Source organism: Molossus molossus, unplaced genomic scaffold (genome assembly GCF_014108415.1).
Source record: "Molossus molossus isolate mMolMol1 unplaced genomic scaffold, mMolMol1.p scaffold_m16_p_12, whole genome shotgun sequence".
NCBI lineage: Eukaryota > Metazoa > Chordata > Mammalia > Chiroptera > Molossidae > Molossus > Molossus molossus.
This window is the reverse complement of record NW_023425347.1, coordinates 57,154,434-57,178,741: the sequence shown is the minus strand read 5'-3', so window position 1 is coordinate 57,178,741 and position 24,308 is coordinate 57,154,434. Positions and strand designations below refer to the sequence as shown.

Here is a 24,308-nt window from a genome sequence, read left to right as displayed (position 1 = left end):
TTGTGATTGCCACAACACGTGATAAAACAATCAAAGAAATGGACTTGGGCAGACAAAGAAAAGAGAAGTTACAATTTTAGCATATTTTTATTATACTCAGTATCTGCTATGGTCTGAATATTTGTATCCCCCCTAAATCCTAAATCTGTAACCTGGAAGAGAGCCTTCAGACACCAAATCTGCTGGTGCCATGATCTTGAACTTCCCAGCTTCCAGAACTGTGAGAAACAAATTTCTATTGTTTATAAGTGACTCAGCATGTGGTATTCTGTTATTGCAGCCTGAAGAGACTAAGACAATTTCTGGTAATTCCAAACTCTCATCTATATGGTTCTGAGTCTGCTCTATTTTTTCTCTACTAGCTTCTACAGGACCTTGTTTCTTGTGTTTTATGATTTCACTGTCTGTGAACTAATTTCTGAAAGTTCATTTATAAGAATCCTCTAACACTTGGGCTGCAGATGATTTCAGACAGAGTGACCAATCATCTTGGTTTACTTTAGGACAGAGCTGAGGAGGTGTTCCTTGGGATAAGAAACACTCAGTGCTAAAATTAGGAGTACTAGGCAAACCTAAAATGAGTTGGTCACCATATTCTATGGACTGCAGGCTGACGCTCTAACCGCTGAGCCAAACCGGCCAGGGCGGTCACCATATTCTAAAGTTTATCCGGCCAGTCAAGCTACTTGAGGGCTCATTTGTAATTATAAATTGTCAAGAGAAAATATTTATCCCCTTGATTCAATGCCAAGTTTTAAACCAAGCAATTTTACCTGCAGTCAGTCACCTAGGCAGTGAGAAAGGTTTATTTCTAGTTCTCTTTAGGTACCTGGACTCATGGTAGTGCATTTTCAGTTGTTTTCTTGCAGTAGAATCAGTCAGTGTACCTAGCTTGCCTCCATGCTAGAATCAGAAGACCCAGAGTGTTTTGTCTTTCTTTAATTATATTTTAAGCTCCAAGAGGGCAAATAATTAGTTTTCTAATTTTTTGTAATCCTTGAAATATTTATTTATTTATTCTTTTTTAAAATCCTCACCCGAAAATATTTTTCCATTTTTGTTCACATAGAGTGGGAGGGAGAGAGAGGGAGAGAGAGGGAGGGAGGGAGGGAGGGAGGGAGGGAGAGGGGGAGAGGGAGGGAGGGAGGGAGAGAGATAGAGAGAGAAACATAGACGTGAAAGGGACACATTGAGTGGTTGCCTCCTGCATGACCCTGACCAGGGCTGGGGACGAATCACAACCAAGGTACGTGCTTTTGACCAGAATAGAACCCAAGACTCATTGGTCCGCAGGTCAATGCTCTAACCGCTAAGCCAAATGGGCCAGGGCAATACTTGAAATATTTAGTTCAGAATGACATCCAAAATATATTCTAAAACAGTTGTAGAATGCAACTTTCCAAGGGGTGGGGGGCAGGGTTTGCTGGGGAAAATGGGATAACATTTAAAATATGCAATATTTTGATTGACTATCACACATTAAAATTATTCCCCCAAATCTTTTAAATCTTTAATTTAAAAATTAATACAATTTTGTCTTCTAAGATTTGAATGCCTAACATATATATAAAATAACACTAAAATTAATCATTTTTCTCTTGCATTTGAAATCCTATAAGTCTATCAGTAACATAAAATAGAAGGCTGTATTACTTGTCAAGCTTCTCAGTGTTTTGACGCCAGTGAGTCATATCCTTTCTCCACCTCAGATTTTCTTGACTTCCAAAGGCACTTCCAGATGGGCTTCTCTCTGTGAAATAAATTTCAAAACCATTTTATAAATGCTATTTCAATTGTACCACATATAAGTATAGTTGCAAACATTTAAGAAACACTGACAATGTTATTAATTTTATACACAGCCATTTTATCCTCAATACAGATGGAAAAACCTGACAAAGGTGCTTTTTATTAAAAGTTTTCACAACAGTTACCAAAGAAATATATTTGCTAATGTATTACAAAAAGAACAACATCCTTTTAAATAAGCAAACTTTCTAACACTGCTTTTTTCAAAATCTTAACCATGGCTTCTATGGCCCTACATGATATAACCTTATTCCCTACCACTCCTCATCTTGCTTACACCACCAGTTACTGTGTGCATGTGTGCGTGTGTATTCTGTATATAGTTTCATCATCTATGTTCCTGATTTAGGACCTGTTCAAGGGTGGTTGTTTCTTTTACCAGATTGTTCTTCCCACATTTTCACTGGCCAATCATTCTTCATCTCCACAGAAAGGCCTTTCCCAACTCTCCAAAACGTCTTTTCCTCTTAATTTGCATGATTTCTCTCCATAGCACTTATAAACACAAGATTTTAAGCTACTAAGAACAGAGACTATGTCTACTTTGTCCACTACTTGATGTCTGGAACTGACAAAGTTTCTGGCACATTGTGAGAGCTCAATAAGTTTTTGCTTGATAAATAAAGAAAATAAGAATTCCTAAAGTAATTTACTTCTTTTGGACAACAGAAGGCAGAACAAGAGAAAAACAGAGGCTTTTTCCCAAGAGGTGTCTAGAATGGAAGGCAGACTGAATAGTACAGACTCTTTTAAGGGGCAGTAGCACTAGAACAAATTCATACAAATCCAGCAGAAGCGAAGAAGGCACTGGGAATTGTGCAGAAATATAAAAATATTGCATCAATAGAAGGTCATGATTTAATGCTTTCAATGAGAAAACTCGTGCTCCTTTTTGAAAAACATGAGAACTTAAATTGGTTGAAAAGAGGGAAAGAAAAATAAAAGTAAAACTTCAGAGTTCAAATACAAATTTAGAAAACACTGAGAAACAAATATAATTTGCCACACAATAGAAGACATATCTGGGTATTTCTTCTTTCTCTCCTTTTCCTTCTCTTTCTTTCCTCTCTCCTTCCCTCTTTTTAATTTTCAAATCTCTATCTTTAAGAAATTTTGTAAAAGAAAACAAAAATAATATGCTTATATTAAGACAGTTAATGAATAAATACGTGCTCTATTTACATTTTCAAGTTTTATAAGCTTTTTTTCATGAAATGTTTCATCTCCTTAATTAAGAATGTCTATCATTAGGTGACCTAACTTAAATGTCCAAATGCAAATAAGAATCACAAAGGTCTAATTTTTCTAAGACAAGAAGAACTGCAATTCTTTTTTATTTCTTATTTATTTATTTTTTATCCTCACCTGAGGACATTTTTGCATTTATCTTCAAATAGAGCGGGAGGGAGAGAGGGGAGGAACAGAGAGAGAGAAACATCGATGTGAGAGAGACACATGGACTGGTTGCCACCCACACAATCCCAACTGGGGCCAGGGATAAACTGCAACTGAGGTCTGTGCCCTTAGTGGGAACTGAACCCGGGACTCTCTGGTCCACAGGCCAACGCTCTAACCACTGAGCCAAACCGGCCAGGGCTAGAACTGCAATTCTTTTTTTAAATTGAGATACAACATTAGCTTCAGGGTATAACATAATAAATTTGATATATGTATATATAATGAAGTGATCACCACATTAAGTGTAGTCAACATCCATCACACCACACATATTTAGAATTTTTCTTTCTTATGATGAGAACTTTTAACACATTGTGTACCGCATAGAAATCTCTAAGACATACGCCAGGGTCCGCACGTTTTTGGGCAAACTGCACGTTAGGCTCTGAGCTGCACTCATTTGAACCAGCAGATATCCATTCTCTAGCTACTTCAAGAATATAGACCGGTGTGTTGTTTTTCGAACTTTGACCCTCCTATATTACCCTGAGTTTCAAAAACTGAAATAGCTAATGCAAGTGCAAACCCGAGTTTACTCATGCGCGGTCCTCAACGTTTGGGCAGGAAAACACGAGTTAACTCGTGAGCGGTAAAAAATGTGTTAAGATCTACTCTCTGAGCAACTTTTGAATATACAATCCAGTATTATTAACGACAGTCACCATGCTGTAGAATACATACCCAGTACTTATGTATTTTATAACTGGAAGTTTGTACCTTTTGAGCCCCTTTACCATTTTGCCCATTCCCACACCCCTGCCTTTGGCAACCATCTACCTGTTCTCCATAAGTTCAGTTTATTTGTTTGTTTTACATTCCACATATAGAACTTCAATTCTTAATTCAAATGATGACAACTGTCCTAAAGCCACAGGTTTAAAAACGTAACAAACGTACAGTTAACAGTTCCAGTCTTTCTAACAATAAACTTCAGAAAGAGCTGTGGTACAATAAGAAGAACACTAAATTGGAAATCAAAAGATCCTGGTTCTGTCACTTAGTTTATAATCTTAGCAGAGTTATTATTTACTTCTATGAATTTTATTTTATCTTAAAGATGAGGATAATTATTCACTAGGTTTTGGTAATAATTAAATGACTTAGTTAAAATTAATTTTCATATCTTTTCAGAAGATTGTTGTACATAATAAATGAGTTAAAAGAAAATCCATAAGTACATTGTGAATTGTATACGACTACAGTGAAAAAAACAGTGTTCTATTAATTCCATTAAAGGCAAAAACTTTATCTTATTTACTATTAAATTCCAACCACACACAGCATATAAAGAATATTTAAGTTCAGTTAAATAAATGATCACTATGGTTAACAGCCTTGTGGAAAACAATAAATAAAAAATATTCATGTAAATATATATTCATATTTTAAGTCAACAAATATATATGAAACTGTTAGCATGTGTCATGTACACAGATGACTAAGCCATGGCCCTAACCTTAAGGAGATGTCAGCAACAATATTATTTGTATGTCACCTTAGAATTTATGAAATGTTTACAACACACGGTCACTACAAAGATGATAAAATCAGTTAGTTACACTACCTTTTATTTGTGTGTGTGTGTGTATATATATGTATGTATATGTATATTTGTGTGTGTGTGTGTGTGTTGTTAATCCTCACTCAAAGATATTTTTTCACTGATTTTTAGATAGAATAGAAGGGAGGGAGGCAGAGAGAGAGAGGGAAACAACGATGTGAGAGAGACACATCAATTGGTTGCCTCCTACACAGGGATCAAACTGCAATCCAGGTACATGCCCTTGACCTGGAATCGAACCTGTGACCTTTCGGTCCACGGCCTGACACTTTAACTGCTAAGCCAAACCTGTCAGGGCTACACTACCTTTTCAAATTCTCCAAACTATGACAAGTGTATGAGGAAAAGGAAGTGGGAGATTAAGGGACTTGGTCAAGGTTATATGGCTAATGGTTAGCTTAGAAACAGGCCTTCAAGGCCACTGTTTCTTCTTCATATTTGAGTTTGCCTTAGATACAGGGTATATTAATTCATTGTGCAAACTAGGAAACTTTTATGAGTAAAAGGTGATGCTACATAGAATTTATGACACCAAGAATAAACCCTAATGTAACTATAAACTCTGGGTGATTATGATATGTGAGTGTAGGTTCATTAGTTGTAACAAGTATACCACTCTGGTGGGGGATGTTGATAATGGGAGAGGCTTTGTATATATACAGGCACGGAAATCTCTGTATCTTTGGCTCAATTTTGCTGTTAACCTAAAACTGCTCTAAAAATAGTCTCTTATTTTAAAATAAAGGATGCTATTAATAATCATGCAAAGGCAACAGGAATGAACTGAGACTATCCAGAGCAAATCACAAAGTAGTGTTTACACTACTTAACTCAGAATTCTAACTAGAATTCCTGCAGAGAAATGGTTATTCAGGTTAATTCACAGTTACATTTAAAACACTTTTAAAAAGTGTAGAATTGTCTTTGAATATTTGCAACAATGATCATTATAAAATAAATTTGAAGGTAAATGAAGCAATTCTCACCAGAAGGAGAAGATACTGTGTACGTACCAAGCTGTCCTCGGCTTCGGCGCACCATTTCTTGCCTAGCACCTATGCTCCCAAGAATAGCTTCTTCAAGCTTAGCTCTCATGTCTTTTGATTTTTTAAAGGTCAAACTATTCATTCTTTCAAACACTTTCTTTCCCTAAAATTTAAACATTAGAAAAGAAGAGGCACTGAATAAAGTTTCTTCTTTTTCCACCTTGTTTTCTTCCTTGATCCTCTTTGCAATAGCATAATGATCACTTACTTTATATTCAAAGCAAGATACACAGAGATAAAGCAGATCTAATAGCCGGTTTAGCTGCAGGACTGAGAGATCTGTAAACCACTTTTGTAGAACTGTCTCATCTGCATTCTTGAGAACCCAAAGTAGACAGATCAAAAGGCTCCGACTGGATTCTGCTGAGAAGGTAGTGTGCTGCCTGCCACTCTGAAAATCAAGAACAGCAGAATGAGACAGACTGATCAATGACCATTTCTTTTTGGGGGGTTGTCAGTTGTTTTCCTCTAAAAGCAATAAAACAAAAATTGCTTAAAAATCAAATATTAAAAAAGAACCATTTGATTTAGACAATGCTTGCATAAGTCGTATAGAACCTTAGACTTAAGGTCCTGAAGTTTATTGAACCTTTCCGGGCAATAGAAGATTGTTTTAATTTGTGGTAGGGCTTCCAACAAGTGTTAATAGAAAATATAAAGCAAAAACTAAAGACCCTACGATTAAAAACTAACATATCTACCACACAGTATCAAACATGATGAAAATAAGAGACGTATAAGAATAGAAAGTAATAAGAAGTTTATCAGGTTTAGAGCACCGCTGTTTCCTGTCAAGGGCCATTGACAAAAAGGAAAAGTCTAAGACATTATATAAGTAAAAAGCATTTTTACATACAGCATAAAAGATTAAGGTGCCATTTTCAATTTTCAATCTGCATTAGTATACAGTATGTAACATACAAATGAAAAACTAAGAATAAGAACTTGTTTACAGTACCATTTATTGGATATTTACTCTGTTCCACTCATCATGCTAAGCTCTTTACATACATTATGTAATTTAGTCCTCCAACAATATTGCCAAGCAGATGGTATCATCTCAATTTTACAGACAAGAATACAGGATGACAATAATGATGATGACGATGAGAATAATTATAAAACCTAACGAAATGTGAAATGTGCTAAGACAATATGGTAATCACTTTTTCTGGTTTAACTCTCATAATAATTTTATGAGACAGTATTAACTGTTATTATTTCTAGTTCACAGGTAAGAACACTAAAGGCTACAGATTAAGTAATTTGCTCTAAATCACCTACGAAGAAAAAGTAAAGCCAGGATTTTAGTACAGGTTAATCAGACTCCAAAGCTTTCTCTCTACCTTATACTACATTCTCATATTTGGTTAATAAATATACTAAATAAAAAAAGGCAATGGAAAAGATGTTGAGAGGAAAGAAAGAAAAGTTGAACATACTTAACTGTTGAAATCATGATCTCAAACTAGTAAATTAAGTAGAATTTACTATAATTTACTAAAGCCTGGCTGGTGTGGCTCAATGGTTGCATCAGGAAGTCGCTGGATCAATTCCAGGTCAGGGCATATGCCCAGGTTGTGGGCCTAGTCCCCAGTGTGGGGCATGTAGGAGGTGATGGCCAACTGATGTTCTCTCTCATCAACATTTCTCTCTCTCTCCTCTCCCTTCCTCTCTCTCTCAAATCAATAAAAACAATATTTAAGTAGAATTTACTAGAGTTAGAATAATTAAAATAGCTTGATATTGGCATATGGGTAAATAAAAAATGTAATGAAATAGAAAGTATAAAAAATCTCATGCATATATGAAAATCTGATTATAATAGAGCTGACACTATGAATCAGTGATGGATGGATGGACTTTAATGCAGTTGAGATCACTGATTCACTAGAGAAGAAAATAAGATTCCTACCTTGCACCATTGTACAAAAAATAAATTCAAGACAAAGAAAGAACTTAAATGTAAAGGGCAAAACTTTAAAACTTTTACAAGGAAATGTAAGAGATTGTATTTATGATCTTGGGGGTAGAACAGAATTTCTTAAATAAGACCTAAAAAGAATAAACCATATACCACAAAAAAGATGGTTCATTTGCCTAAATTAAAATTGTTACTCTGTGTTCACATAGATAGATAGATAGACAGACAGACAGTCAGAAAGAAAAGGCACATCAAAAATTGCTGCATATAAAACCAACTTGAGATTAGTATCCAGAACAGTCTTTCTCACCCAAGGCTGCATGAGAGAATTAAGCTCTCCAAAAAATGACGGGGGGGGGCGGCTATTTTCCCCATTCTACAGAGGCATTTTTTTAAAAAGGATAATTCTAGTCTGGTATTAGCAATCAATAAATTATCTCTGAAGGAAAAAAAAAACAATCCCAAGACTCTAAAAAAAAATTTTTTTTCTTCATTAATTTTTTAGAGAAAGAGGGAGAGATAGAAACATCGATGAGAGAGAATATTGATTGTCCGCCTCCTGCATGCCCCCCACTGGGGATCAGGCCCATAACCTGGGCATGTGCTCTGACTGCGAATCGTACTTGCGACCTCTTGCTGCATGGGTCGAGGCTCAACCACTGAGCCACGCTAGCTGGGCCCAGGACTCTTATACCTGCAAACAATATTGCAATTACAAAGTCCAGTACAGAGTCAAAGCCCCAGCCCCAGCCGTCCCTCGCCACTTCGCACTTGGACATCTGCGACTTCACTCTATGGCCGCTTTTTCAAATATAGTATAGTACTGGAAAAAAACGCGATGGAGCGAGGCCGCGAAAGTGGAAGCGCCAAGTGGCGAGGGACGACTGTAAGAATAAAGAACCTTACTTAGCGAAATTCATTTATCAGGGTAGAGTCTGGAACTGAGTAACCGCGATAAACGAGGGCCGACTGTACACAGAAAGCAACACATCATGAGTGAGAAGTCTCAAAGCAAACAACAGACAAAGGTACACAAAGGCTTGAGATATTGAAATTATCCGATAATAAAGCCACAAAATATTTAAAAATATTATACCCAAAAATTATATTAAGAAATTTGGGAGGAAACTTGAAAGTATAAAGAAAAAGTTTCTTGGGGAAAAATAAAGAAACAAACAGAATTTAGAAAAACGGAAAAATAAAATAAAAGACTTGCACAGTAACCAAAATAAGAACTCAACAGATTGTTTTAATACAATATCAGTTACAGTTAAGGAAAGAATTAGTAAACTGGAAGGTAGTTCAAAAGAAAGAATCCAGCCTGAATACAGATTAACAAACAGGTGGAATATACAGAAGAGTAGGTACATAGAGGTTGGAATAAAAAGAATAAACCTATGTTTGAATGGAACACAAAAAGAGGAGACAGAATTAAGAGGACACATTTGGGCAGATAATAACCAAGAATTTCACAGAATAGAAGAAAGATGCTGAACCACAGATTTAAGAAATTCAAAATTACGAAGCAGAATATAAAGAAACTCAAAACTAGACTTAACAGAGTGGAACCACAGAAAATCAATTTTAAGGAGAATAACATAAAGAAGGAAGCAAATACAAAATTTATTATACAAGATAAATTATCTTCAAAGAAGCAAGAGTTTGACACAGCTGACTTATCAAAAGCAGAAGTGGAAATGAGCAGACAGTAGGAACAATGTTCTCAGCATGATGAAAGAAGATAGAAAACTCAGATGCTATTTCTGAAAATAAATTTTAATCCTAAATAATGAAGGTCAAATAAAGACATTCTTCAAAGAAACACGGAGTTCATCACCACACAGCATAGAAAATTATAAAGGATAATTATTTCATAAAGAAGAAAAGTCTCTTGTAGAAGGTGACAAATTCAGGAAAGCATCAAGAACAAATAAAGTGGTGAACACATGGGTAAATCTAAATGATAACTGATAAGTGATACTAATGGCCAGAAAAATAAAAATAATATCTTGTGAGGTTTAATGATATGCAAAATTAAAAATGCATAAAAATAGCATGTAAGTAGGGAGAATGGTAAATAAAGTCAACCAGTTTTATGATCCTTCTATTAACCAAAGTGAACATAAAGATAATGATTTACATTAGACTGTAATTAAATTTAAGGAAGCATAATATGATTTGCAATATAATCACAAAAAGATAGAAACAGAATAACTTCCAAACTGGAGGAAAATATGGAATGAGGGAAAAAATAATTCAAAAGAAGACAAATGAGACATAAAGAAATACAGTGAATGGAGAATTTGAAGTAAAATTAAAATGTTAAATATATTAATTTTAATTGTATTAAATGAAAATGGATTAGGAAGTCTAGTGAAAAACAAAGATGAACAGACCAGATTTTTAACATATAAGACAAAAAAGGCCCTGGCTGGTTTGGCTCAGTGGTTAGAACATAGGAAGTGAGAAGAGAGAGAGAGAAACATCGATGAGAGAGAACATCAATTGGCCGCCTCCTGCATGACCCCCACTGGGGATCAGGCTGACAACCTGAGCATGTGTCCTGCCCAGGAATGCAACCGGCAACCTCTTGGTGCATGGGTCGATGCTCAACCACTGAGCCACACCAGTTGGACTAAATGGTCTTCTTTATGAAGAGGAAGATTAAAAAAATATATATATGAACAATAAAATGGCAGTAAATAACTATCTACCAACAACTGAATCAGGAAAAAATAAAAAAAACGAACAAGCAGAAAACATCATAGATACAGAGAATGTTTTGAGAGTTGCCAGACAGGAGGGGGTTTGGGGGGGAGGTGAAAAAGGTGAAGGGATTAAGAAGTACAAATTGGTAGTTTCAGAATAGTCATGAGGATGTAAAGTACAGCATAGGGAATATAGTCAATAGTAGTCTAATAACTGTGTATGGTGTCAGATAGGTATGAGATTGGGATGATCACTTACTAAGTTATGTAATGTCTAATCACTAGGGTATATACCAGAAATGAATATAATAATGTATGTCACCTGTAATTGGAAAGAAAAAAATGATAAATCATATATAATAATTCAAACTTTTATTACTTCATTATTATTATTTCATAATAATGTCTCAAATGAGATAAAACAAAATCTGATAGACTGACAAGTAGAAATCACAAAACCACAGCTGTAGTGGGCTATTATAATAAACAGATAGAATTCAATAAAAAAAAATATTTAAACAATAGAATGAACAAATTTGATATAATGGGAGTAACAGACAAATTCAGGACACTAGAACTAACAACTGAAGAATATTCATTATTTTATTGTTCCCTTTTTTAAAATTGACTTTAGAGAGACAGAAGGGGAGAAGGAAAGGCACAGAGAGAGAGAGAAAGAAATATCCTTGCAAGAGAAAAACATCAACGTGAGAGAGAAGACATTGATCAGAACCTACAACCTACGCATGTGCCCTGATCGGAATCAAACCAATGACCTTAGGGACAACACTCAACCAACTAAGCCATACTGGCTAGGGTAGAATATTCATTCTTTTAGAATATAAGAGATATTTGCAAAAACTAAGCATATACTTAGACCATAAAACCAGTTGCCACAAACATAACAAACTGAAATCATATACAGCAAATTCTAATTATGCAATTAGGATAAAATTAGAACCAAAAGGATTACTAGAAATTTTCACATGACTGGAAATTTATAAACCAAAACAACGTAACATCCCAAAATGGAAAAAGAAATCACAATAAACTTCAGATATATTTTGAACTAAGTAATGAAAATGCCATGTATAAATTGTGGCATGTAACTAAAATGATAATTAAAGGAAAATGTATATAGACTTAAAATATGTATAAAGAAGAATAAAAATTAATGAATCAAGCATCTATCTCAAGAAGTTAGAATAGAAGACAGTAAATATAAACCCAAAGAAAGCATACGACAGTAAATAATAAAAATGAACATTCAGAAGTGAGGATCAACAATGCTGACAAACTGGTTCTTTATAAAGACTTAAGATATATACAGATTTCTGTTAAGAATGACTTCAGACAAAAGGTACAAAAAGCCAGTCACAGAAATGAACATATTTACACCTAACTTCAGATGCTATAGACATTAAAAAGATCATACAAGATATTTGAAACCACTTTGAAAAAATTTGAATAAATTTCCAGTAGAATAAAATTTTCAGAAACCAGTGTAAAAGGAAATAGAAAACTTGAAAACTCTTATAGTTATTAAAGAAATTAAATCAGTAATATTAAAACTTTCAAAAAAAGGAAACTGCAGGTACACATGGCTTCACTGACAAGTTCTCCAAATATTCCAGAAAAAATAATTCAAATTTTAAACAAGTACTTGCAGAGAACAGAATAAAGGGAAAAATTTCTAGTTCATTTTAATTGGCTAACATAAGCCTGATTCCGAAACCTAAAGAGAACATTATGGGAAAGAAAAATTACAGGCAATCTTACTTATAAGCATAAATGTACAAATTGTAAACAAACTATAGCATATCAAGCCCATTAATATACAATCATGAAAAGGTTAGGTTTAATTCACAAATTCAAGGTAGGTTTAACACTAGAAAATGAATTGAGAGGGGTCACACTAAAAGATCAAAAAGCAAAATAATAGACTGTCTCAATGGATGTAAAAAAAATAATGGTAAAAGTAATTCTTAAAAAACAGAAATCTTGCCCTGGCTGTTTTGGCTCAGCGGTTAGAGCGTCAGCCTGCGGTCCAGAGAGACCCAGGTTCGGTTCCCACTAAGGGCACGTACCTCAGTTGCAGTTTGTCCCCGGCCCTGGTTGGGTCGTGCGGGTGGCAACCACTAGATGTGTCCCTTTCATGTCGATGTTTCTCTCTCTCTCTCTCTCTCTCTCTCTCTCTCTCTCTCTCTCCACCCCCCCTCTCTTCGTCCCTCCCTCCCTCCCACTCTATCTGAACAAAAAATGGGAAAATGTCCTCAGGTGAGAATAAAAAAACAACAACAAAAAAACCCAGAAATCTTAGCAAAACTAGGAACAGAAGGCGACTTCCATTATATAAGAAGGTATCTAAAAAAAACTATAGCACATATGTTTAAGAATGAAAAGTTGCAATTTTCCCTTTTAAGGATGTCAACTATCATTTCTATTCAATATTATATTGGCAGTTCTAGCCAGTAATGAAAAAAATAAAAATAAGTTATGAAAAAATAAAAGGAAGAAATGAAACTGTCATTATTCACAGATGATTGTATATGTATAAAAAGACATCTATACATGTTATTACATCAGCAATTTCTGCTGGAAATAAACATCACTGTACAAAATCAATTCTATTTCTACATAAAAGCAATCAACAGAAAACAGAATTTTTGAAAAACATTTTTATAAGGATATAAGATTATATATAAATATATGTATTACTTTAGTATAATATATATAATAAAAATGTCAAAAAATATGAAGGACCAAAAATACATCTATAAAATATGTACTAGGCCTCTTTGAATAAAAGTTTATGTATTCATAGACATTAAAGAAGACTTAAATAATGGGGAGATCTATCACATTCAAGAATTGGAGACTCAATAGTCTGTCTAAACATATTGGTGTTCTCAAAAATTAATCCATAGATTCAATACAATTTCAACCAAAATCCCAACAGGTTCATTGGCTTTTATTTATTTTAGTGGAACTTCATAAGGAAATTCTAACATTTATGTGGAAATACAAAGGACCAAGAATTAGCCAAGAAAAACTTTCAAAATGCATGAGGACTTTCTCAACATGATAGACCATATAGAGGTAGTACTCCAGGGCAGTAGGGAAAATAGTCTTTCTTTTTAAAAACCACTTTAATTGATCTTTAGAGAGAGGGGGAGAGGGAGGGGGGAGAGGAAAGAGAAAGAGAGAGAGATAAACATCACTGTGAGAGCAAAACATTAATCACTGCCTCCTGCATGCCCCCCTACCAGGGATGGAGCCTGCACCCGGGCATGTGCCCTGACAGGGAATCAAATGGGCAACATTTCAGTGCATAGGATGATACCCAACCAACTGAGCCACAGTGGCCAGGGCAGGAAAATGATATTTTAATAAATGTTGAGATGACTTTGTATAATATATAAAATTAATTAATTAATCTGGACCCCCCCCCCCCCAATTTCACTGTTCATAAGAATAAATTCCCTGTAGATTTTGGGATTGTTACAAAATAACAAAAAAAGCATTTAAAAATAACTTAAATTAATACCTTCAAAATCTTCAAATAGGAAACATTTTTTTTAAATACTAAGAAAAGACTGACAAATTTGACATTCCAATCACTAAATTTACTTGGTGATAAACCAAGTCATTATAAAATACAAGGCCCATTTATAACTGACAACAGACTTGATCCAGAACATATACACTTCTGCAAATCATAAACAAAGGCAGGCAACCCAATGGAAATTGGGCAAAAACCTTGACACTTTAAAAGAGAAAAACCCAAATGGCCAACAAACACATGAAAAAGTGCTGCACCCTTTTAAGACAACGGGGAAATGAAACTATAAATTACCAGATTGACAAAAGTTGAAAATTCTAAGTGATGGTGAACATTTGAACGAATGGAAACTCTCTGAGACAAACCCTTCGGAAAATACCCTGGCATTATCTGGTATAGATGAAGAAACATATTCTATGACCCAGCAAATTCCACTCCTAGTAAATACCCTAAATAATAGTATATACCTGCATACAGGATACATATAAAAGAATATATAGTGTTGGTATTTGTAATAACAAAAGATCAGAAGCCATTCATGCATCTATCTAGTCAGATAATGGAATATCATACAAAAATAAAATCAGTGAATTATAGCTACAATTTGTAACTTGCATAAATATTAAAGACATAATGTAAAACTAAACTATAAGGACATCTGTAATACTTTCAACAATAAATATAAATTTAAAATTAATTAATAAATAATAAAAGTACCAGAAAAAAACAAAAAAACTAAACTATAATATTTAGAGATACAAACTTAGATGGTAAAACTGTAAATAAAATTAAGCAATTACTTCATTAGAATAATGGGAGCTTGGTAAATAGCTGTGATGAAGAAAAGCATGCTGAAGGTTTGTAAAAGGAAGTCAATGTTCTATATTTTGTCCTGAGTGGCGGCCACAAACGTGTTCATTTTATACATTTATTAACTTATACATTTATGTTTCATGTACTTTTTAATGTGCAGTATATAAAGAAAAGTTTTAAAAAGTCAATAAAATTGAGAATAATGGTCACTTTGAAGGGAGGGAGAGAGTGAATTGAGGGCAGACTGGGAACTTCCAAAGTATCTGCAGTATGCTATTTCTGAAGCTGGGTGGCAGGTATACCGCTGTTTCTTCTATTATTTTACTTTAATTGTACATGTACTTTATATAGTCTCTTGTATGTATAATGTCAAAAGAACAAGGAATAAAAGAAAAAAACTGTTAAATTAAAATTTATCAAAATTAAAAATTTTTGCATTTTAAATGACACCATGAAGGAAGTGAAAAGATAATCCACAGAATGAGAGAAAATATTTGAAATCATATATAAAGGAGTTGTACCCAGAATATATAAAGAACTTTCAAGTCAATAACAAAAAGAGGAATAATACAATTTTAAAATTGCAAAGAATTTGAATGGACTTTCCCCTAAATAAGACAGATGTACAAAAAGATTGCTAATAAGCAAATGAAAAGATGCTCAACATTAGTAGATATTAGGGAAATGCAAATCAAAACCACAATGAGATGCCCCTTCACACCCACTAAGGTGGCTCTAATTAAAAAAGATAATAACAAGTGTAGGCGAGGATTTGGAGAAACAGGAACATTTTATTCATTGCTGATGAGAATGTAAAATGGTGCAGCCACTGTGAAAATGAGTTTAGAAGTTTCTCAAAATGTTACAGATGATGTGTTGTGGAACTGTGCACCTGAAATTTGTATAATTTTGTTAACCAGTGTCACCCCAATAAATTTAATAAAAAGGGGGAAAATAGATTGAAAAAACAGGCTATGTAATAAGACAACTTTCAAAATTCTGAATGACAGAATACAGAGCTTTATACCATAAACCCTTATTACTTAAAACCATTAATACTTTTTAAAATAACTTGGTATAAGATAGGTAATATTCTCAGAATCATGTTTCCACAAAAAATTAAGCTCAGATTTCTTCTGCATCAGCTAATACAATAAATCACCTCAGTTATTGAAAGGTACATCCTGGTAAATATCTGTCTTTCCAGAAAACAAACTTCTGTAGGAGGGTTGTTTTTACCGTTGATGTGAGGAGGAAACTGCCAGGCCTTGTTAGCTGAGGAACTGATGTTCCTGCAATTGCCATGGCAACTGTCTGGCTTATCATGCTTCCACTCTCACTTTCATAATCCTCAGTAGCTATACAAATTGGTCTTCCTCGTTGATTGTGAGTTTCTGTGGGAAAAAGAATCCAAAATAAATTAAAAAAAATAAAATTTCTATTTAGTTTAACTAACAGTTATTGAGCACGTGAGAAAGAAACTGATGGGCCTTGTTAGTTGAGAAACTGATATAATAATGTAAACATTTTTGCCTTCAAATAAGTAAATGCACTTTAGTGAGCAAAATACTGGAAAAATTACTCAACTGTCAGCCCTTTACTATTTTTTTACAATTTTTGTTTCTTTATTGATTTGAGAGAGAGAGGAAAGGAGGAGAGATAGAAATACCGATATGAGAGAGAACATCGATTGTCTTCCTCCTGCAAGCCCCTCACTGGGAATCAGGCCCACAATCTGGGCATGTGCCCTGACTGGGAATCAAACTGGCCACCTCTTGGTGCATGGGTCAGTGCTCAACCACTGAGCCACACCGGCTGGACTCAACTGTCAGTCATTTAAAGGAAAGGAATTGGTTATCTTTGTATCACCAGCACCTACTGAAGTTCTTAATACATGTTAAGTACTTAGTACATGTTTATTTTTGTTTTTATTGAACTTGAAGTATTTTATCAAGTTAGTAGCTAGTTTAAATGCAGCCTACAATGTTTTCTTTAGAGTAAATGAAGGAATTTAAGTAAATTCTAAATATGAAAAGCAAATGTAATAAAACTTTGTAGGTCTTAATTTTTAAAACAGCAACAAAACCTCATCTTATTAACCCAATGTTAGCAATAAACCTGATTACTGATACACTGAGGGTAGTAGATAGCTCTCAGGTTTTCGTGTACATTTTTTTTTTTTAGAGGAACAGTATATACACAAAAATCCTACTTCCTAACAAGTAGGAATAGAAGTACTATCCAACCATTATTTTAAATTTTGTCATAAGAACTACTTACAGAAAACTTGCAGTGAATTCTCTCACAAAGTCAAAAGATTTTCAGTAATATGGTTAAATATTTACAGTTTACTTATGTCAGTGTACATGTCCTTAAATTTCTTTTCCTAAAATAAGATCTTTATTCTTGAGAAATTTTCTAACATTTTTATATATTGAGATTTGCCTTTAAAAATTTGTCTTAAATATACTAAGTACCTGTAAAATCGTACAGCTGAGGAACAGTTTCCATGATAATGCCAATCAGAGGTAGATATAACATGGCCACTCGAGCCTTTATCTGGGGGTCAGAGTACCGTGGGTCTGAGTCGTGACTGGACAGTAAATTGTGTACCATATTGATGACTTTCTTATGCAATCCAAACAGTCTATTTAAAGAGAAGATGAAGAAAAAGAAGCAGTAAGGTCACAAAGATTAGTTAATATCTTTAAAGCAAACAGTAAGCCATGGTATGGAATCAATTTTGTTCAACTTAACTTTGCCACATATTTGCATGTATTCCTATGACAACACTTCTCATTTTAAAATTAATAAATGCCTCTCTGCATAAATAAGAATTGAAGAAAAAGAAATGTTATACAAATTCACTTAGGAGTAAACCTGAATATTTTTACATTAACTCCTTATTAGTGTATTTTAATATTAAATAACTTAAGAGTAATTATGGTTATATTTTAAAGCAAAAAAAAAGAGGAAAATTTTAAGTAGCTATAAATATTATTTCATCAAATGAAATCTTTCCACATTTACCAAAAGTAAACTTTTATTTCCTTTTTCCAAAAGAAAAATCCTCTACCTAATGGATTATGTAGTCCATAGGCTGGGGTTGCCTTTGACATCTCTTTAAACTGAAATTCCTTGCTCATATGCCTCATTTAGACCCTCACAACTTTTCTAGACTCTCAGTTACCTGCACCACTGGGCAAATGCACTAGCAAGGGTCACTCTCATCTTTACACTTTTTTGGGGGGGGGGGTCTCTCTTCTTAAATTAAAGGTATTTTGACTATGCAAACCATTCTAATTAAAAATTCATACAACTTCAAATAGTTTTTTTTTTTTTTTTTGTATATGCCCTTAGCAGGAACCGAACCCGGGACTCTCTGGTCCCTAGGTCGAAGCTCCAACCGCTAAGCCAAACCGGCCAGGGCTCAAATATCTCTTAATGCTCTACCTCATTCTCTCTCCTTAAGCCTCTCCCCATCAATTTTAATAAAAGACCTTACCTCCAACTTCCTTATTTTAGGAAAGAAAGTCATTCCGCATTTGTTCTAGTCACATCTCTTAACATCTCCATCTTTATAGCTATAAGATCATCTTTCCATTTGTGTCAGAAAAAGGTGTATCTTCTCTCAGAATGTAATTTCCCCATATGTTCAAAGAATCCCATCTTTCTTCAATTGCCTTAATGCCCCCTCCCACTTCATTCAGTATTTGAAAATTTACAACATGGTACTTACTGGCTTCATCATTTAATAGCTAAATGATTTTTTGAAGATACTTAACTTCTGTTTCCTTATCTATTCCTTAGATAGGTAATAACCTATCTAAGGTGGTTTTGAAAATTAAGTTATATAATTTATGTAACATAACTAATACAGTGCCTTGTATATTGCCTTCCTCAGTAAATATTAGCTTTAATCTCTTTTAAAATCATACAGATTTAAAAGCTGGGATTTGAAACCAAGTAGTCTTACTCCAGAGCCCTTGATTTTAGCTGCCATTTTATATAGCTGCCTATGAAATCTAGCTGGACATTCTTTCTTCTCCCTTCCAGATTTTTATTCAGAAATTATATTTTTAAACACTGTCAAGAATTAACATCTACTGAACATATCTCAGATTTCATCATCTACCTTTCTACTTGACACTTGGTCATCTAATATGTTTTCTCCTTTTCTTTTAAAATTCTCACCCAAGGACATTTTTGCATTTATCTTCAGGTACAGTGGGAGGGAGAGAGGGGGAAAGAGAGAGAGAGAAACATCAACATGAGAAAGACACATCGAGTGGCCACCACCCACACGATCCCAACTCGGGCCGGGGATAAACTGCAACCAAGGTACGTGCCCTTAGTGGGAACCGAACTCGGGACTCTGGTCCACGGGCCGACGCTCCAACCACTGAGCAAAACCAGCCAGGGCTTATATGTTAGAGAAGAGCTCAATGTTTTCTCCAAAGAGTTCCTCCCCTTCCTCATACTATCATTCTTCCCAAGTCTCAGATTCGTCATCTGCTTTTTTGTGTTCTCGCTTTGTACTTCCTGTATCACCAGTGATGATTCCCAAACCTGAGCGTGTATCCTTCTCCCTCAACAGCTACCAACTCCAGACCTCAACCTACCTAAACTCTACCCACTCATCTTCATAAAGCATTTTCATATGTTTACATTACTCAATCACATTCAGTAATGAAGTATACACTTATACAGGACCTGCAATATCCTACTCTACGTTTTGGAGATATTACATTGTCCCTATTCTTAAAGAGTTCGTTTTAGTAAAAGAGGAAGAGACAGGAAAATAATAATTCAATGTTACAATTGCTGTAATAAAGACACTGATCTTCTACAGAACCATGTCAGTACTACAAGATTAGAATTTAACCATGTGTACTGGTTCAGTCTTAACTTTCTTCCTATAATGAAAGTTTCTAGAGAGCAAATTTGTGATCAATATTAGAACATAGTATTGCCACTCATGGAATTTTCTTGATTATTTAGCAAGCTGAAATATAAAAAGAAAAGCATTCCTTTCAAGAATCTTATCTAAGACAATTATCTTATATTTTATCTATATACCACTAAAGAAATGTAAAATTTAGAGACGAGATGTAGTCTCTTACAGTCAAGTATCCATTCATTAAATTAACATATATTTATCAAGTGTTCACTTTGTACCAGACACAATTCTAAGGCAGTGAAATAGAGCAGTGAACGAGGAAGACAAAGTGCCTGCTCTCATGAGCTCCTATTCCAATGGGAGGAAACAGATAATAAACTAGCAAATTACAGCTAAGTGTGGGTAGAACATAGAACAGGATTATATGATTAAGAATGGCTGGGTGAGGACCATTTAAACCGGGTAGTCAATGAAAGCCTCACTGAGAAGATCGGAGACCTGAAGAATCACAAGAAGGAAATGGGTATGTGAAGATCCGAGGCCAATATGAACACTGGTTCCTGCAGAGAAAAATCCAAGTGCAAAGGCTCTAAGGTGGAATGAATTCGCACATTAGAGAAACAGGAAGAAGAACAAGATGCCTAGACTTCAGACTTCATAAACTTCAGGAAGAGTGTAGCAGGAGTCAATAACAGTCAGATATATAGGGCTTTGAAGACCATTACTAAAAGTTTGGATTTTAAACTCACATTGAAGAGTTTAAAGCAATAAGTGAAAATCTGATTCTCATTTCTGAAAGGTCATTCAGGCTGCTATGTGGAAAAGGCATTTAGGGAGACAAGAACAGAAACATGATTAGGGAAGTAGGAGTAAGGATGGAGAGAAGTGGGTGAACTTGGGATGTATTTTAGAGGTAGTACCTGTGGAATTTGTTAATGGACTGGGTGTAGAAAAGAGTGGGAAAAGGAAGAAATAAGCAACAGTAAAAACTTAGAATATAATCCTGTGTACTACTATTTAAAGTTCTTCCAATATCTTAACTGAAAAGACAAAAAGGTGGCAGTGAGCACAATTATTGCTTTATGGACTACACAAAAATCCTTCCAAGTGTCAAAAACCAACACATTCTAGCTTGAGGTAAAAAAGCAATAAAGAATTCTTTCATAAGCCCTATATTGTTTCACAGAAACATAACAAACCTACTTAAAAAAAAATTGATCCTTGACATAAAAAAAAACAAACAATGCTCATTGCAGAAACAGCTGATTGTTCGAATTCTCTACTCTTTATATCAGACACTAGTGAACACCTGTACATCTATTTCCCATCTTCCTTATTAGGATAACTCAATTTTTTTCAGATATACATTCCTCCCCCTTTGACTAAGGAGAAGCTGACTCAATGCCATGTCAGGAGTAGATCCTAATTAGATTGGCCCTGCTACTTAGAGCAGCCAGTTAGCAAACTGTTTTGTTATCAGTCTGAGAACAAATAAATGTTAATCAACTCAATGCTATCAGAGCGTTGGCCTGCGATCCAGAGAGGCCTGGGTTCGGTTCCTGCTAAGGGCACGTACCTCGGTTGCAGTTTGTCCCCGGCCCTCGTTGGTTGTGCGGGTGGCAGCCACTCAATATGTCCCTTTCATGTCGATGTTTCTCTCTCTCTCCCTCCCACACTATCTGAACAAAAAATGGAAAAATGTCGTCGGGTGAGGATTAAAAAAAAAGAGAGAGATATACCAGTTATTAAAGAAAGCTAGTATGTTTAAGAGTTGTTTTCAAAATTGTTTTTTCTAAACAATAAATACCCCCTTTTTCTAAAACCAAATGATGTCATATTTATATGTCAAATGGCAAAATATAAAGGTGGTGGCATGCAGGGGTGGGAGCCCCACAGCTTTGCTCACTTAGTCTGTCCTCTCCCACCCCATCCTACATGGAAACCCATTAAGAACCCTCTAGTTTTGCAGAACACAGTATGTATACATATTCCTAAAATGGGAAGTGCCATCATAAAAAAAGGCATGCCTTTCATTGTCAAAAGATTTAGCCTTTCACAATTTATTGAGCATTGACTATGGCCCTGACAATTGCTAAGAACTTTCAAAGCTCTTCTTTCACTCACTCAATAAATATGTCGGAGGACTCTTGCAAAACCTGTGTAAAGGTAATATCCCCTTTTGTTCTCTGGAGCTCTTAAATTTGAGGTTAAATTACATTATATGAGAACTGCATTCTCATAATCCTATTATAAGAAAAACTGAAAAAGAAAGCAATTATTACCAAATGAGTCATGGTCATATAGATTTCTGAAAATTACTATTAAAGATGGAAATACCCTATAGGGATGCTATACTACAACACATCAAGCTATTTCTATAAATTCTATTCATCAGACAACACAATTATTTTATAAAATCATCAAATCATCCTTTTCTTACTATATCAATTTCCAAAAATCCTCTAAAAGTGTACTCAATATTAAAAGTTTTTAAAACCTAAGGATTCTCTTTATAGGGCAACTTAAATGATAAATTCTCCTCACAATAAATAAAAGAGAAGCCTAGTCTATTTTCCTCAGGTGAACTGTACCTACTGTTTATCAACAAATCTGAGTCCATCTACTTGAATGCACAAATATTTTGTGTACTTTTAAGAAGGAAAAAAATGCTACTGAATAAACCATGATACACCACCAATTTTAAGACAAATCTCAAATTCAGAGATGACAAAAAAAGAAAAAATGTCTTTTGTAAAATTGATAAAACCCAGAAATAGCATGGGTATAGACCTTAGTAAATAGAGAAGCAGAAGAGTGGGAAAGAGGATTCTTTTGATACTTAGGAAGTTTAAATGGGATACTTCTGTCTCATTGTCAAAAATCAAACTGATATTTTACAAGGCAAAAACTGGCCTACTTACCCTTCAGCATCAGGGTCTAAAATCACCGCCAGTTCTGTTAATACAAGTCCTGCCAGATAATGCTGTTGGCGGAAAGGCACAGACAATTCAAACATATTTGCAGTCTTCTGGTCTTGTACATTGGTGGAAAATCCAGAACTCTGTTTGGGAGTGAGGTAGAACAAACTATAATAGCTATGCAACAAAACATCCCACAGATATAACATTACAGCAAATAAAAATGTGAGCATTATCTGAAAGTGAGATGTACTTTCCTAGGGTAATTTATTGCCTAGGATTTATTATAAATCATTATTTCTAGCATTGGAGAAAGTAATTGCTCTTACTTATCTGTTTTTTTCTTTTTTGTTTTAGCCACTTGATGTTTTACTGTTATACTATGAATGGGCGAAAAAGGCAACTAAATTAATATAATATACAGGGTGGGGCAAAAGCAGGTTTAGAGTTGTGAGTATGCAAAACACAGAGTTTATTTTTTGTATTATTATTTATTTATTTTTACTTTTTTTTGTAAAGCTAGATTTTTTAAAAATATGTTTTTATTGCCCGGCCGGTGTGGCTCAGTAGTTGAGCTTTGACCCATGCACCAAGAGGTCACTGGTTTGATTCCCGGTCAGGGCACATGGCCAGGTTGTGGGCCCGATCCCCAGTGGGGGGCATGCAGGAGGAGGCCAATCAATGTTCTCTCTCACTGATGTTTCTCTCTCTCTCTCCCTCTCTCTCTAAAGTCAATAAAGAAAAAAAAGTATAAAATATATTTTTATTGATTTTAGAGAGGAAGGGAGAAAAAGAGAAACAATGATGAGAGAAACATTAATTGGTTGGCTCCCACATGCACCCTGACCCGTATGGAACCCAAAACCTGGCTATGTGCTCTGACTAACCGGCAACCTTTCAGTGCATGGTACAACACTCCAATCAATTGAGTCACACTGACTAGGGCTATTATTTATTAATTATGGTATTACTGTCCACATGAACAACTTAAACCTACCTTTGCCCCACCTTGTATTATGTATTCACTGCTGAGTATAAGGGAAATATTCATGGTCAAGGCTATTGGTTTCCAGAGAAATTTCAAATATGGGTAAAACTGTTTCTCAGAGAAAATACTATTTCTAGAAAATCACTATCATTGTATGGTCTACTTACTGAGTTTTTATAAAGTTTTTTAATAGTGAAAAATAGCATCCCCCAAGATACAGTTCAAAGTAAGAAGGTCCTCAACTTCATCCCCTCTAATCCATAATTCAAGACGATCCATGTGAGGTTTCTTAGAACAGATTTCAGATTTCTCTATGGAGAAATCATCTTCCTAATTAGTATATAAAATTCCTCTTGCTCCCTACCCCTAAAGAGTGATGTGTCTGTCATATATTAGAATCTGAAAATTATGTACTGTAGTTAGATGACAATGTGGGGAACAAGATAATGAAAGAAATTTTGTGAATTTCTTGGCTGAATAAGATGTTCAGCAGGGAGTTAGATATAAACAAATGTGTTTCATCAAAGGTTTCTGTAGCTATGCTTAATATATACTTGACTGTGTAGCCATATCTTTGGAAGAGGATGCAGGAAGAAAGCAAAAGACTAGCTTTATCCATTA

The 24,308-nt window shown here is 34.7% G+C and overlaps 1 protein-coding gene across 8 annotated transcripts in view; it reads right to left on the bottom strand.

The window, feature by feature from the left end:
* The window catches only part of DOCK7 (dedicator of cytokinesis 7), a 196,961-nt gene that overhangs the window by 38,788 nt on the left and 133,865 nt on the right, over nt 1–24,308 (bottom strand). For 4 of the 8 annotated variants that reach the window (XM_036255522.1, XM_036255526.1, XM_036255523.1 and 1 more), the window contains 6 exons: nt 22,703–22,842; nt 17,359–17,528; nt 16,121–16,275; nt 6,083–6,265; nt 5,815–5,977; nt 1,654–1,750 (listed from right to left, as the gene is read on the bottom strand). In XM_036255522.1, coding sequence (XP_036111415.1) covers nt 1,654–1,750; nt 5,815–5,977; nt 6,083–6,265; nt 16,121–16,275; nt 17,359–17,528; nt 22,703–22,842 — 908 coding nt within the window. The remainder of the gene's footprint in view (nt 1–1,653; nt 1,751–5,814; nt 5,978–6,082; nt 6,266–16,120; nt 16,276–17,358; nt 17,529–22,702; nt 22,843–24,308) is intronic. The other 4 variants (XM_036255524.1, XM_036255528.1, XM_036255529.1 and 1 more) reach the window with 1 other exon arrangement.